Consider the following 15,385-nt stretch of genomic DNA (forward strand, 5'->3'; position numbering starts at 1 on the left):
ACCGGTACTCACCTACGGGGGCAGAAACATGGAGGCTAACATAGAAAAATGGTAGGTGTAACGTTAAGAGACTGAGAGCGGGCATAGTGAGGGAACAAACGCGGGTTTATGACATCCTAGTCGAAATAAAGAGGAAGAAATGGGCGTGGGCAGGGCATGTAACGCGAAGGATTCCAGAAGGAGGCAAGCGTAGCAGGGGGCGGCAGAAAGTTAGGTGGGCGGATTAGTTAAGTTTGCTGGCATACGGTGGGCGCAGCTGGCAAAGGACAGGGTTAATTGGAGAGACATGGGAGAGGCCTTTGCCCTGCGGTAGGCTTAATAGTCAGGCTGATGTTGATTGTAACTAGAGATAGAATAATTGCCGAATAAAATTAAGGTACCGATTCACTAGACTTTAGTTAGGATGCCTTCCCCATACCACAGCGATGTGTATGAGTGTATAAGACCGAAGGTCACCCTCATGCACGCCCCACGTTCACCTCGTCACGCAGTTCCACAGCGCTATAACGCTGCAATATCAGCCGCCCAACGTCTTGCAGCCAACTCGTCTCTGGGCGGGAAAACTGATCGGAGAGCAATATTAGCACAAGTGCCACTTACACGGGCGTGGGGCACCGTTCGATATATCGAACGGCCCGCGAAATTGGAGTTAGATATATTGCGATACGTTCCGGTACTGCTACGCATGATTTTCAAGGGGATAATCTGTGTTCGATATAGACCACAATTCGAAGCGTCCGGGTTCGATCAATGCCAGAGGCCTTTGTCCTTCAGCGGACGCAGCTGGGCTGACGATGTTTTTGTTTTGTTTTTCATCGCTATGTGACGCAGGGAACTTACTGAGACATTTAGAATAGGGTGACGCTATCGGTTAGGAGCATAGGGAGCATAGCGGGGCGACAGTGCGCATGCGCACTGGCCCCCTGCTATTCCCCTGCGTCACTAACCGATGGCGCCACCCTTTCTAAAAGTCTCTATTGCCACCAAGTGCAATCGTTGAGATGTGGCGTGAACTCGCGGACGTCGATCACAGCTTGGCGAGCTGCGCGCTGGCGGCCAATTACCGGTAGACCTTGTCGAGTCCCCCGCAGTCGGCGAAGTTTTCGGAGAGCGCCGTGTCTCCGTAGTTGACCCCGCGTGCCCAGGGGGCCTCGTTGTACAGCCGGCGCAGGCATTTGACGCGCTCGTCGAAGTTTGCGCGCGACCGCGGCGTCCACCAGTCCTCGCGCAGGCCCGACTCGTTGTACAGGCTCAGCTCGGGGTCGAAGCCGTGGGTGATCTCGTGTCCCACGACGTGGCCCAGCGAGCCGTAGTTGAGCGCCGCGGGCAGCGCGCGTCGGTAGAAGGGCGCGAACATGATGGCCGGCGGGATGACCATCACGTGGTAGATGGGCAGGTAGAAGGCGTTCACCAGGATCATGGGCAGCTCCACGTCCACGGCGGGGAAGAAGGGCGCCTCGGAGCGCAGGCGCCGCAGCAACCGGCGCGCGTCCGCGTCCCGGCTCGCCGTCAGCATGCGGGCGTAGCTGCCCCGCATGGCCGGCAGGAAGGCGTAGTGCTTGTTCAGCTGGTCCACCCTGAGGGGACGCCGCGGAGTTTGTCGCACGTTAATTAGGCTTTACGTCTTCGTATAGGCGGTTAAAACGCTGCATCCAAGATGAGTGAGCAGACTGGGGCTTGCTTGCCAAAAAATAGGTGCACTCATCTTTCCTCATGCCATCGGGGGATTTGTCAGATCCAGAGCAGTATCTCTCGCAGCCGACAAAGACCGGCGACCGCAGTGCTGCCAGCCTGCTTTTTTTCGTGGCCACGGCTGCATGGTTTCTTTTGGGCAGGGACAGCTTACATGGGTCCTCGCTATCTTTGAGACTATATGAGGAGGATCGCTCGAATAGTCACCGTAGATGATGTATACATCAGGTGTATCCAAGTAACACTTGTTGCTGGACTAGTCGGTGCATAGTTCTATGTACAAACGTTAGCGCGAAATAAGAGACAATCACAAGAACGGAATCGCAAGAAGAGACAATCACAAGAACGGAATCACAAGAACGCGTTGTACTGTTCAACGTTCTTGTGAGTGTCCGTTATTTTGCGGTGTTTGTTCATAAGATGTATCCTGTGCTAAACCGCACATCGGTGGGAAAAGTAGCTCTGTCCGTCAAATGGTCTTGAGCCTTGCTGATGGTGACTTTGTGTCGAGCTAGAGTACCGACTGGCGTACTGTATACAGTGATGCGTGCTTGCGGGGTGTTGTGACATTATTGGTGGACCTGAAAGACCGGCGTCCATGTCTCCGTCTATGCAGTCTCCCTTCCTGTGCACTTAATTTTGTGTACACACGCAGAGCTTTGTATATTTTCCATTGTCAATGACATCAAAAAACGCCGTTCACCGGCGGCACATTTATTAAACGAGGCTGCTGTGCGAGAGCATCGCGTCGATGGCACCTGCACATCCCCAGATAGACCTCAGCCCTGAACCTGAGATCTACACATAGCGAATTAGGGCCGTGACCGATGGCGACTGCGGCAAAAACCATGTGATTACAGTCCGGCTCAAGGAACAGTATTTTCCCTGTAATCATAATATCGCTATAACGGCACTGGAACCTTCTAGCACACATCCCCCGCGAACGTTGTCATCACGCTGCGGCTCCACACCTGGCGTGAGCCCACTGTCCCAAATGTCCAGAGGTCACGGCATGTACAGAACACACCCCGCACACAGTAACGCTCTCACTCTTAAGAAAAAAGGGGGTAACGTCACGGTTTATGCTATCTGGAGACGCATGGAATAACAATGCAGTCCGTTATCACGCATATGGAGGTCTTTAGTCTATTTCGGAAAAATTGCACTCTTTTTATTCTCTGAAAGCCAGCATGGCTTGCAGTCGGACTCTGCAGATATTCAGTTGGCCTTAGCGGAGCAAGCGCTCCTTTTTCACGAGGCTGTAGTACAGGCCTGCGATAAAGTCGTTTTTCTCATCCCCGCCGCTGTGGCTCAGTGGTTAGGGCGCTCGGCTACTGATCCGGAGTTCCCGGGTTCGAACCCGACCGCGGCGGCCGCGTTTCGATGGAGGCGAAACGCAAAAGGCGCCCGTGTGCTGTGCGATGTCAGTGCATGTTATAAAGATCCCCACATGATCGAAGTAATTCCAGAACCCTCCACTACGGCACCTCTTTCTTCACTCCCTCCTTTATCCCTTCCCTTACGGCGCGGTTCAGGTGTCCGCCGATATGTGAGACAGATACTTCGCCATTTCCTTTCCACTAAAACCAATTTTCGTTTCATTTCATTTTTTTTTTCATTTTCTCCTTCCTCGTTAGGTGACTTCGCGGGATATACCTCTATAGTGGAAATTTATAGCGACCTTTCCAGTGACTTTGCAATGCAAGAAGCGTGAGCGCCGTCACCTGGACACGTTATCCGGGTGTCCGACGAGCGAGGCCAGGTTGTCGATGCGTCGCAGGGCGCCGCGCCGCGTCTCCGGGTCAATCCAGCGCAGCGCCACGAAGCCGTCGCGCGTGGCGTTGCGCACCCGTCGCACGATGTCGCGGGCTCCCTCGAGTTCGCGCTCGTCCAGGTGCCAGCGCACGAACAGGTCGCCCATGGCGTACGGCGCCAGCTGAAGGGCGTCGGCCACGCAGTGCGCCAGGCGAAACAGCATCGTGTTCAGCGCGTTACCCTCGACCGGCAGCTGGCTGGCCACCAGCCGCGAAGACGTGGACGGGGCCAGGTAGCGCACCTGCGCCCAAGGCCGGGGGTCCAGGACGTGTGATTTTAGTGCTAGAGCACTATACTTAACACGGTCAAACCCAACCAGCAATCTTGTGTGTCGCCTCTGAGGGACTCGGGTAAGCTCGGGTTCGGAGGAGCGTCGAACAAGCTGCAGCCAGTGGGAGGGCAGCCTTGAGGGTTACCTTGGCCAAACCAAAGCAACAGCCCATGAATAAATAAAATAAACATTGCCGCAGCTGAGTTTCGAACCCGCGGCGGCGCAAACAGATCAGCTTCGCGGGGCACTGCGCGACAGCACTATACGCTAACATGGTGAAGTTTGGGTCACTCACCAAGTCAAAAACAAACGAATTTCCTGGTGTGATTTACAAAGTTCCTTGCAATGACTGCACATCCGTCTATATCGGCGAAACCGGGAACTTCCAGCGACGAATGAAAGATCATCAAGGCGACGTAAGGAACCGTCGCGCATCAAAGAACGCTATCGCCGAGCACGTGCAGACCACTGGCCACGAGATAGCCTGGGACGAGGCGGATATTGTAGCCACAGAAAGAAATAATTTGAAAAGACTGCATCTAGAATCATTAGTCATCCAGACGACGAAAGACACTTTGAACAGGAATCAAGGCCCTCTTCATCATATCTACGCAAAAGGATTAGGAACAATCCTGAAGACTATATAATCCCGCCTTCTTCTTTGACAGTCTTATTGTGAACAAGGGTCCCGTACGGGACCCGAAACGTCATTTTCGTTTGTTTTTGACTTGGTCAGTGACCCAAACTTCATCCTTTATTATGCTTCATCCTGACCAGACGGTATTCCGTCGAACGTTAGACTAAGCACTATATGCTACCGCCGCAGCCGATCATGTACGCCTCGTGTTAAACTGCAACACACTCTCGCGCTGTGCATTGCGCATCGTCGTCTTCATCAGGTTGCAACTACTGCTGCCGCTAAACCCTGAGTGTAGTTAGTGCTCAAATGAGCTGCATCAATTTATGGTCGCCCGGTGATATTTTTATTGTTGCTTTCAGCTTCAATACAGTGCAGGCATCCACCGAGCCCTCTGTAGCCGCTTCTCAAGCGCTACAATTACTTAGAATCGCGAATCCACTTATGGAAACACGGCGTCGGCGTGCATGGACCTTTCCATGGGGCGAATGAGATGTCGAAACGAGGCCTCTCTTGACTGTTGCTACCCAGTTCCGCAGCCGCTTCCACCAGCTATCACCATGTGCACACAACAGTGCAGCGAACAGCATGGCTACGCGCAGGGAGCCCCATAGGGTTTCTTACTATTAACTAGAGGGATAGCTGGCGGCGCTGCACCTGAGCCACCATGCATGGGCGCTCAAAGCATCATGGGACGATGAGCTACTTGGTGCGGGACAGTAGGTTTTTTTGAGGAACACAGAGTGGCGTTACTATAGGGTGTCTACAAAGATGTCCCGTTCCGTCCACGACGCAGACGACTTTGGCGCAATCGTAGTGCGCAAAAGCCATAGCGAAAACGCAACAGCACGTACACGACGCCAATAAAAGGTTTTTGGTTTCCATAGTGCTATTAAAAAACCTTGTAATGTTGAGGCGACAACATTTTTTTGAAAACATATTTCTTTTTAAAAAATGCGCCCGTTAGGCACGAAATATTGAGTTTTGTGGTGTGCAATATTTGGCCAATAGGAGAGCAAGCCATCGCCTATTTTGGGCGAAGTTTACATTCACCTGCTTTTCTGCTCGTTTGTTGCAATTTATAGACAGGACATTGAATGTTAGGACATTCTTGATTATCGAACAACGTTTGTATTTTCATTATTTCTTGGCCAAAAGTTGCGGTTCTGCAGTCGGTAGCTCTCCGCCCCATGATGCTTAGAGCGCCCATGGTGGCTCAGGTGGTCTCGAGGAATCTCCATGTAAACTCCCATAGGCGGGGCGCCAGCTTTTCCTCTATAGTTAATTGTAAGAACTCTACGGGGAGCCCTTATTGGCGCCATGATGGTGCACAGTGCGCAGCATCAGTGGTGCAGACCGGAGCAGGCAACGATGAGCCCATCAGACATGCGCACGGCCTTTCGCCGTGTACACCAACATGGCGGCCACTGAGACTTGGGTGAAATTAGCAGCATCGCCGTCCGTGTGCACCCACCAGCATGAGGCTGACGTAGGCGCGCAGCGTCTCGGAGGCCGGGGTGGGCCCCAACAGCTGTCCAATGGCGCGCAGGTAGGGGCCGTTGGTGACGAGCAGCTCGTCGTCCTCGGCCAGCCGCCGGTGTTCAGGCAGCACCCGGTTCACGGCGTCCAGCAGCAGCCGGCCGGGGAACGAGGGGCCCGTCATGTTGCCGAGGTCGCCGAAGCGCACGTACGACGTGGTCATGTTGGGCCGGTCGCCCAGCGGCGGAAGCGCTGCCGTCAGCAGCATGTTGTCCAGAACCATGAGCCGCTCCACCAGCTGCGGGTGCGGACGCCTGCGCACATAAGGCAGCCACGACGGCGGCTTTGCAAGCAACTTTGTGCTGGGTAAACGGCGTAGTGGCTGCGGTGGCTAAGTGGCTATGGTGCTCGGCCGCTAACCCGAGAGACGTGGGTTCAGTCCCTGCCGCAGCAGCCGCATTCCGATGGGGGCGAGGTGCTAGAGGCCCGTGTACTGTGCGATGTCAGTGCACATTAAAGAACCCCTGGTGGTCGAAATTATCCGGAGCCCTCCACTACGGCGTTTGCCATAGCCTGAGTCACTTTGGGACGTTAAACTCCATAGACCAATCGTAACAGACTCTTCCTGCGTTCACTATAGCTGTCCTTTGGGAATTGTTATCGTGGTCCGAAGGGGGTGCTGTTGGAAGTCGCATTTGCACGTCCACATATAAGGTACATTCTGTTACGTTAGATATGATTCTGATTGTTACATATGTGATACCGTACGTGAGCGATGACGCCAATGAATTCGCTATGTTCACATGGCCGCTCTGCGCACTCGGGCCTCTCCTCCTCCAGTTCCACTGGTTGAAAACAAACTGCTGCAATCGCAGCAATCTCGACTCGCTGCAATCGAGTTCGTGTAAACGCGTAGTCGCCGAGTTGGGATGAGCCTGCTCATGCCTGCGCTGCTGTCGTATCAGCTAAGCTGTACAAAGCAGGGCATGCGCACCTTCCGGAGAGCAGCACGGCGCTGATCTCGAAGAAGGCGGCCAGGCGCCCGGAGGAGAGCAGCAGGCGACGCACGGCAGCCCACTCGTACATGAAGGCCAGGTTGAACTCGACGTGGAGCGAGTAGAAGCCGCGCCGCTTGAAGTACACGTCGGGCACTATGCGCAGGAGCACGTGCACGCCGCGCATCAAGCTCAGCTCGACGAGCACGTCGATCACGGAGCTGTCCTCGCGGCCGCTGCGCTCCTTGGCGCTTTCCGCCGGCGGCCACGACAGGTTGTACTGCGCCAGGAAGTCGGACACGAAGCCTGCGCGCCGAGACCAGGCGAGTCGAACCCGGATATATCGAACTCGAAGGGGATCGCTTAGTAGTTCGATGTAGCGGGAATTCGTTATATAAGAAATTGCATTATTAGCTTATTCGAAGAAAAAGTACGACAGTCAATGACCAAATCGAAGTAAAAATGACTTTTCGGAACCCGTACGGGTTCCTCGTTGACAATGCGGCTAACAGGACAAGCAGTCGAAACTTAAATGGCCAGAATATGACGTAATGACTGCGTGTTCAGTTTCAACTGCTTGTCCTGTTGGCCACAATGGGCAATTGGCGAGGTGGATGAAGTTCAGCATCTTCAAAACCTAACGTCGTCAAAAGTTTCGTGCCATCCAATTCGCTCAACTGCCCGTTGTAAAAAAAAATGCTGCACCAGGATGGAAAGCTGGTTGAGTTGACGTTCATATGTGGCCATAAATGGATGTCATCTCTCGGCGCAGGCTAGTCTACAGTCATATTTGAAGTGGCAGCTAAGACGCACAATAGGGTGCGTTGTAAAAAATGTGGGCGGGCAATTCGGAAGGAATTCGTCTTTGGATGACATGAATGCCACCAACTAGCGAAGTTCTTACCCAGGCACGGTTCATTTCTTTTCCAACAGGCAAGTGGGTGAGTTGGTTAACATTCGTCTTCAAAGATGAATGAATGCCATCAGACTCGCCAAATTTTTCATCCCGGTACACTACATTTCTTTAGAACGGCCCCTACTGCGTGCCCACTACTATCCGCTTACGCAAGTCGTCGCCGCCGTTGATGGCCTCCTGCATGCACCGCTGCATGAAGCGCGCCGTCTTCAGATGCGCGCTGACCAGTTTCGAGTCCGGCATCTCGGTGTCGATCAGCAGTAGCTGCTTGAAGAAAGACAGCGCCACGCGAATCTGCAGCTTCAAGAAGGCGTTGATGGTGCCCGCCTGCGTGGTTAAAGTATGCCATTAGAAATTGTCAGCATAGCGCGATCCATTTTCTGGAGGCGCCAAGCGCGCCTGCGCAGATGGCCACAAGGGGCCACTTCGGAGAATTGACAACTAGCCAAAAAGGGACGCCACACAAGAAGAGCACAGGGCATGGGCTGGACTAGCAACTCGTGCCCTTCAGTGTCTTGTGCAGCATCTTTTCTGGCTGGCTGGCACATTACTGGGTATGCTGCACCAATTGGCCCATTATTCAGCATTCCAGCTGCGGGCACATACCTGCTACTGTGCATCCGCATGCCGCAAACTACGCCGTATGAACGTACATAGCGGGACGTTCCTAAAATTCCATAGCCGGAGGGTGAGGACGGCTCTCTCAAGCCCTTTACATCAACTTTTGTGGCCTAGCGACTTTTGACCAAAACTATAGCATAAAAGAACTTGATGAACAACTCTAACTCGGAACTGCCTGTTGGGGCTCAACGCTTACCATGGGGCTCGTTGGGGCTCAACGAATTACCATCTGCGAAAGGACCCATGTACCACAAAACGACACACTGGTAAGCTCGGAGGTCAGCTGATTGTCGCGTCACTTGCACCAAGTTAACTGCTCAGCAGTGTTCGGAATGCAGTTGTGATGGATCAAGGACAGTTACTGCGGGACACCACCAGTAGCTGACTGCCCAGCTACACTCTAAAGAGAAATCGGTAAAAGGAGAGTAAGCTGTCCTCTAGCGCACACCTTTTAAGGGAGTAAGCTGTCCTCTAGCGCACACCCTTTCCCTTAAAAGGTGTGCACTAGAGGACAGCTTAATCCGTTAAAAGGTGTACACTAGAGGACAGCTTACTCCCTTAAAAGGTGTGCACTAGAGTACGGCTTACTCCTTTAAAAGGTGTGCACTAGAGGACATCTTACTACCTTAAAAGGTGTGCACTAGAGGGCAGCTTACTTCTTTGCAAGGTGTGCGCAAAAGGACACTTTACTCCCTAAAAAGGTGTGCGCAAAAAGACACTTTACTCCCTAAAAAGGTGTGACTAGAGGACACCTTACTCCCTTGAAAGGTGTGCACTAGAGGACAGCTTACTCCCTTAAAAACTGTGCACTAGAGGACAACTTACTCCCTTAAAAGGTGTGCGCTAGAGGACAGCTTACTTCCTTTTTACTCCCGTTTAGGTGTTTAGAGTGCAATTAACAGGTGCTGACTCCCCAAAAATGGCCACAGGCCATGCCTACGTTTCGGAGTTTCGTACTATTTGAATAGAGAGATCCGACCGGCACTAGTGTGAGCAGACGATCAGATCACGCTACCTATGAAAACGTGCGGCGATGAATGCCCATGCAGAGGCGGCACCTGGAGGCGCAAAGGATTAGCTGTCGAGCTGTGTTAACCGTGAAAACATTCATTAATACGACTCGTGGCAACTACCAGTCCAGTTAAAAGACGCAACAAGTGCGTAGATACGGTTGCTTTTGCAAGGATTAGATGCCGCCAGCATGCAAGTGCTTCTAAAGCGGTTCCGGTAGTTTGCGTCATTATTTCGCTTCGCAAAAAGCGCGCAGATTCAACTGCTCATCTCCTGCTCCCTGGCGACAACCGTGGCGTAGCGTCTCACCTGCGTGGTGTTCCTGTTGGCACACACGAACTCGTAGAAGTCGTCGCAAGGCTTCCGCCGAGGATTGATAGACATGCTCAGGTCCTCGAGCCAGTCGCCGCACTGCGGGGACTGACAGCCGATCGCGTACCTGCATGTGCGCAATAAACGACTGATGTAGCTTTGTACCGTCAGCGCCTCGCACGAACGAGGGTGCCCCCACCAAACGACAGGCTAGCACTCGATTTGACCTTGCCCTCCCGAACCTCCAGTGATCTCAGTTGAAACCAAGATGATGGCCCTCAGAAATTCTCCGTTCTAACTGTTGTGTTATGCCAATTATGTCTAGACACGACATTGAGTGCAAGTTGGCATAAAAGATAAGTACAGGGTCGGTCAAAAATTCCCGGGCCACAGGGTCTGCGTTTGAGCAGTATAGTCAGGCAATTATGACACCCCCGAAGAGGGCAGAAGAGTAGAAGTATCGTTCTATCTTCTGAGAACCTTGATACCTTTATCAGCATCTTAAGTTCCAGGATATACCGATGAAAAGCAGACCTTGTGGCCTGGGAACTTTTGTCCACCCCTGGACATATATACGCAGGGGGATCTCCGGGGGGGTCAAAGGGCCCCCACCAGTAATGCAGTTCTACCCCAGTGGTAGAATATAGGAACTGCGTGAACCAGAAGCAGGCAACCATTTTTTATTCCTGACAGTGGCGGTCGAAACATTTCTTCTCTATCGTTTCGAAAATTTCACTGTGATCTTCAGCAAGAATTAAAATGTTTTAAAACCTGAGACGGAGAAGAATAAAAAGTTGGCAGCACTACACACAAGCTGGAAAAAAAGAGAAATCCGTGCCTTCACACCACAAGTCAGCCTAGAGCAGGCCACTCAGCTCCAAACCTACACATCACACAACAACGAAAGCGCTGGTAGAGCGTGGGGATCTTATTTTTTTTTTCACGTCTGTGTGATAAATTGAGTAGGCAACGTCCTTTAAAAATGACTTCTCCCATTCGTATAAGACGGTGTGTAAGACATGCCGCCAGCAGCTTTCTCTCTCTCCCTCTTCATTTCCATCTCCATCTGTGCTCGAATCACTGCAGACCCTCTCCCTTGCGGCGGAGCCACACTTTAAGCGCTGAAAGAATCTGGAGCCAATTCCAAATACTTAGCGAAAATTCGGCGTAACTTTATACAAGGGCATAACTTTATACAGCCGTGCTTGTAAAGTCGACAAAACACATGTCTAGAACGACCGAACTGAGTGTTCCGCAGCTCCCAAAGCCGCTGCGACTAGGAAGGCAAAAAATGACGAAATCCTATTAATTTAACTGCTTTCATACATCCAGACCATTTTTAATCAAATGTTATTGTTAGATATCGCGTGCTCAGCCCGAGACAAGTCTAGAACGTGTTCTAGACGTGTTTTGCCCTCTCTACATGTATAGGGTGTTATAGGAGCGAACCGAATTACTTCCATTAATTATGCCGATATTCGCGTGCGCCTGACATTTTTCTTGTTACCAATGTCTCAATTCCTTCGCTTCCAGTGTGCGATAAAAGGAAGCAGGACTGTGATGTTCCGCTCGAAGTGACCGTTGAAACACTTACCACCACAGCATGAGCAGGTGACTGCATGCACCCGCCCGAATCGGCGCTCCTTGACCATCTTGGCTGAAACTACTAAGATCACCGCTGGCCCACTGTTGGCCATCTTGAGCGCACTGTGCTTTCAGTATGGGACTTTTCTCCTGGTATCGCTCACAGCGAGTTGGCGTGGCTAGACGTATGATATGGTAACAGCATACTCGCAAAGTGAACAAGGGAGGGGCAAGCGCCCTGAGCCTTCCCCCCCCCCCCATTTTTCATTTTGTGAGTGCCAAGAAGCCATCTGCGCGCCCTCTTTCTACGATGGTAACAGTATGGTGTGGTGTGGGGCGTGGCGCATGATATGGTATGGTAACAGTATATAGTGTGTGGGGTGACATGGTATGGCATATGACACGGTACGGCACGGTATGTATGGTATGAGTCCAACGTATAAATGGGAATGCCCCAAAGTGGAGTTAATTAGTAACAATTAAGTGAGTAATTACACATTAACATTAATCCAAACACTGCCGTATGGCCGCGAAGGCTACACAGCTTTCACAGAAACTTTAGGGACGCTATTAATTACTCCCACGGCAAGCTGTGTGGAGTCTGTCCCGAAGATGAACGGGGGCTCTGAAGGATGTCGTATAGTGGAGGAGTCCGTATTAAATCCGACATCACAACGACCAAGGGCGTCGCTTTGTTTACGGGAGAATGGTCCACAGATTTCTAAGGCGTCACACGTGTAATCACGCTGCTGAGAAATATAGTCGAACCTCGTTATAACAAAATAATGGATATATGATTCCCCTTAGATCTCCCAGCGCAGGCTATAACGAATCCACGGCTATAACAAGTAATCGCCGGGCCCGTTCAGCTTCGTTATAACGAGATTCAACTGCATTCACAAATGGCAAGCAGTGTTAACATGGCGGCGGGGGCCTCTGCTGCAGCGAGTACTAAACGGCGAGTAGTACCGCAGGCCGGCCGGCGCCAAGAACGCCCCCGAGACGGTGAGCAGGGCCCCGATGACAGCCACGGCGAGGTACCGGTTCCAGCGAGTCTCAGCGTAGCCCAGTGGTACGGTGGTAATAAGCGGAAGACCGCCTTGAAGCTCCTTGGGCACGCCCTCCAGGATCATGGCTCACGCTGGTGCTCAGAGGTTCAGGTACGCGTAGCCCTGTCGCAGGAGTACGACTCAGCGTGGCCAGAAGGGCAAAGGCGACAAGAAAAACTTGGAGGACACCTTATTACCATTAGCTAGCTGTGACAATGCGAAAGCATAGTAACCTCGTTGTGAGCTGTCATGCAGGACCACACACACTATACGAGTGGAGAGTGGATTTTCTCTCGACTTTGCCAACGTGGGCAAGTGGCAGGTCTTAGCTGGCTCTTCCATGTACAAGTCTAGAGTTCATCCCGTGGAACCCACCTAACGGTATCTACCTCCTCTCCTTTATAAGGGGAGATGGAGATTTTCCTCTCCACTTTGTAACCTGCTATAACCGTGGCAAGTGGCAGCTGGCTGTTAAGTGTAGCAACCTTGGCAGGTGGTCCTTTCCACCTGCCAAGGTTTCCACTTACGCCTTGCCACCTTGCAGGCAGCAAAGTGTGAGACCGACAGTGGGTGCGCGGGCATGGGGCTCTTGTATGCTATCGCGTAAGAAATGCTCACAGGACGATTACCACCACGTAACGAGATTCAGCGACATCTCTTTGCGGTGGCGAATGTTGCAATTACTGTTTGCCTCCTTCTCAGTCAGTCAATCAAGTTTATTTAGCCAAAGGGTGGTACCTTGCTCCCCCGTGGGCCTCAGCCTAATCCGAGGGCCCGAGGGTTGTGCTACCGGGCCGGGGATTTCTCCGACAGTGTGCGTGACGTCATTGTGTTCAGGCCACTCAACGTAGCGCATTGCAGTGATGCCATGTGTGACATCACTAAATGTCCACCAATTAGCGTGCAACGCCAGTGCCGCACAACCAGGAAACGTGCCGAATTTAACGTATCGGAATGAGAAGATGGCATTTTCGTGAAACCAATTTTAAACAATCGCGCAGAAAATGCTGATTGCGAGCCGTCCTACCAGTCACGATTCTCAGTCTTTGGCTGTTCGGTCAGTAGCGAGCAGTCGCGGAGTGGAACGCGAAGATGCAGACAGCGTCACCTGAAACTGCCTATTCGCGGCAAAGACGCCCTCACTGACAATGAGAGAGAACCTAGGGCAACACAGACGGGAAATGGAAGAGAACGGAGAATAGCGAGGAAAGTAAAGGTTGATTAAGCGGCTATGTGAGCTGGCAAGGGAAGCTCGGCCCTGTCCAGCTACGGTATGCCCACGCAATCTTGTACACAACTTACCTTAGAGGAGCCTCGAGGACACAGTACACCGCAGGTGCAGAAAATGAGACCGGAGTGACGAATTTCGTAGTACGCAGCACGGTTTTGCGCTGACTTATTCCTTGGATGCCCCTCGAATGTACGCACCGTTTAACGCGTGCGGGTGTCTCGCGACACTTCTTCCTTCTCTCTCGCAGCCTCTTCTCTTCTCAAAGCGGTACACGATCCACATAAGAACCTTAACGCTCGGGACTGAAGGCAACACTAGACCGATATATTACCCAATCATTACAAGTACATCATTTTCCCCGAGCGCTGCAAAGGAGAATGCCCGTGATGCGAAGACCGGCCCGACGCATACCACATTACATGGGGATGTAAGGGCCCGAAGCCTCCGGGCATCACGACTCGTATAGAACGAAGGAGCAGTGGGAGACACCTCTGCTCAGCTCGGAGCTTGATCAGCAGCGCACACTCGTTGCGCAGGCTAGTGCGGCGGCCAAGGCCAGTGGAGTCTTAAAATGAAGACCCCACCCATTGTATATTTCTCCTAGAGCCTTATATTTTCCTTGTCAATAAAGTTTTCTAGTACTATTACTACCAGCCATTGGACTTGGGCGCCAGCAGTCCAAACTGTGAGATCGGCCAAGAATCGGGAACCATGGAAAGGCTAATCAGCTGGCAAGAAGACCCGCCGCGGTGGCTCAGTGGTTAGGGCGCTCGGCTACTGATCCGGAGTTCCCGGGCTCGGACCCGACCGCGGCGACTGCGTTTTTATGGAGGAAAAACGCTAAGGCACCCGTGTGCTGTGCGATGTCAGTGCACGTTAAAGATCCCCAGGTGGTCGAAATTGTTCCGTAGCCCTTCTTTGTGCCATCTTTTGATAGGCTAACAACAACAACAATACGGCACCTCTCTCTTCCTTTATTCTTTCACTCCCTCCTTTATCCCTTCCCTTACGGCGCGGTTCAGGTGTCCAACGATATACGAGACAGATACTGCGCCATTTCCTTTCCACAAAAAAACAATTAATACTGGCAAAAAGAGGACAAGAAAACACCTATAAAAACAAAAAAGAAAGATAACGCCTCCGGAACTTTCTGCTGGTCTCTTCCTCTTGAAAGAAAATTGGAAGTTCGTTTTTCAGGAAAGGAAATGACCGAGTAAATGTCTGACATAGATCTCGGTGGACACCGGAACCACGCCGTAAGGGAAGGGATAAAGGAGGGAGTGAAAGAAGAGGTGGCAGTAGTGGAGGGCTTCGGATTAATTTCGATCACCTGGGAATCTTTAGCGTGCACCGACATCGCGCAGCACACGGGCGCCTTTTACGCGTCGCCTCCGTCGATGGTACCGCACGCGCCGCGCGGCGGAGAGCTTGGCTTGAAGCACAATGGCACGGGTCGCCCCGGTATTGCACTGCCTTCGGGATCGGCCCGGAGCATATTAGAGCACGCCTTTTCTTTCTATCTTTGCTCTCCTATCCTTCAACTTGCCTACTTTCAGCACGCGGCAGCGAGCGTGGTTCGGCTTGAGCCAGTAGGCAGGCCCGTGCACTTTCCTTTTCTTTCTTCCTATCAGCAACAGCAACCATCGAAACGCGGCCGCCGCGGTCGGGTTTCGAACCCGGGTACACCGGCTCAGTAGACGAGCGCCTTAACCACTGAGCCACCGCGGCGGGTCTTCCACTTTTCATCTAGTCAGCTGGAGACATAAGCCGAC

At 52.3% G+C, this 15,385-nt stretch overlaps 2 protein-coding genes across 2 annotated transcripts in view; one reads left to right on the forward strand and one right to left on the reverse strand.

Moving 5' to 3' along the window:
- LOC144110587 (uncharacterized) overlaps positions 1-15,385 on the forward strand; it is a 159,214-nt gene that overhangs the window by 6,642 nt on the left and 137,187 nt on the right. The gene's annotated exons all lie outside the window — the stretch shown is intronic.
- LOC144110335 (membrane metallo-endopeptidase-like 1) lies at positions 1,061-13,817 on the reverse strand. Its single transcript, XM_077643188.1, has 8 exons — positions 13,685-13,817; positions 12,303-12,505; positions 9,747-9,876; positions 7,955-8,132; positions 6,889-7,195; positions 5,890-6,208; positions 3,417-3,748; positions 1,061-1,577 (listed from the first exon to the last, which is right to left on the reverse strand). The coding sequence occupies exons 2-8, from the start codon at positions 12,464-12,466 to the stop codon at positions 1,061-1,063; spliced, it is 1,947 nt and encodes a 648-aa protein (XP_077499314.1). The 5' UTR covers positions 12,467-12,505; positions 13,685-13,817.

This window comes from Amblyomma americanum, chromosome 11 (genome assembly GCF_052857255.1).
Source record: "Amblyomma americanum isolate KBUSLIRL-KWMA chromosome 11, ASM5285725v1, whole genome shotgun sequence".
NCBI lineage: Eukaryota > Metazoa > Arthropoda > Arachnida > Ixodida > Ixodidae > Amblyomma > Amblyomma americanum.

Coding starts and splice junctions, on each gene's coding strand:
- LOC144110335 (XM_077643188.1), bottom strand. CDS start 12,466: ATGATCCTGGAGGGCGTGCCCAAGGAGCTTCAAGGCGGTCTTCCGCTT. Junction 6,209..6,888: donor GCCGTGCTGCTCTCCGGAAG/GTGCGCATGCCC, acceptor TTATGTGCGCAG/GCGTCCGCACCCGCAGCTGG. Junction 1,578..3,416: donor CACCCGGATAACGTGTCCAG/GTGACGGCGCTC, acceptor GCGTCCCCTCAG/GGTGGACCAGCTGAACAAGC.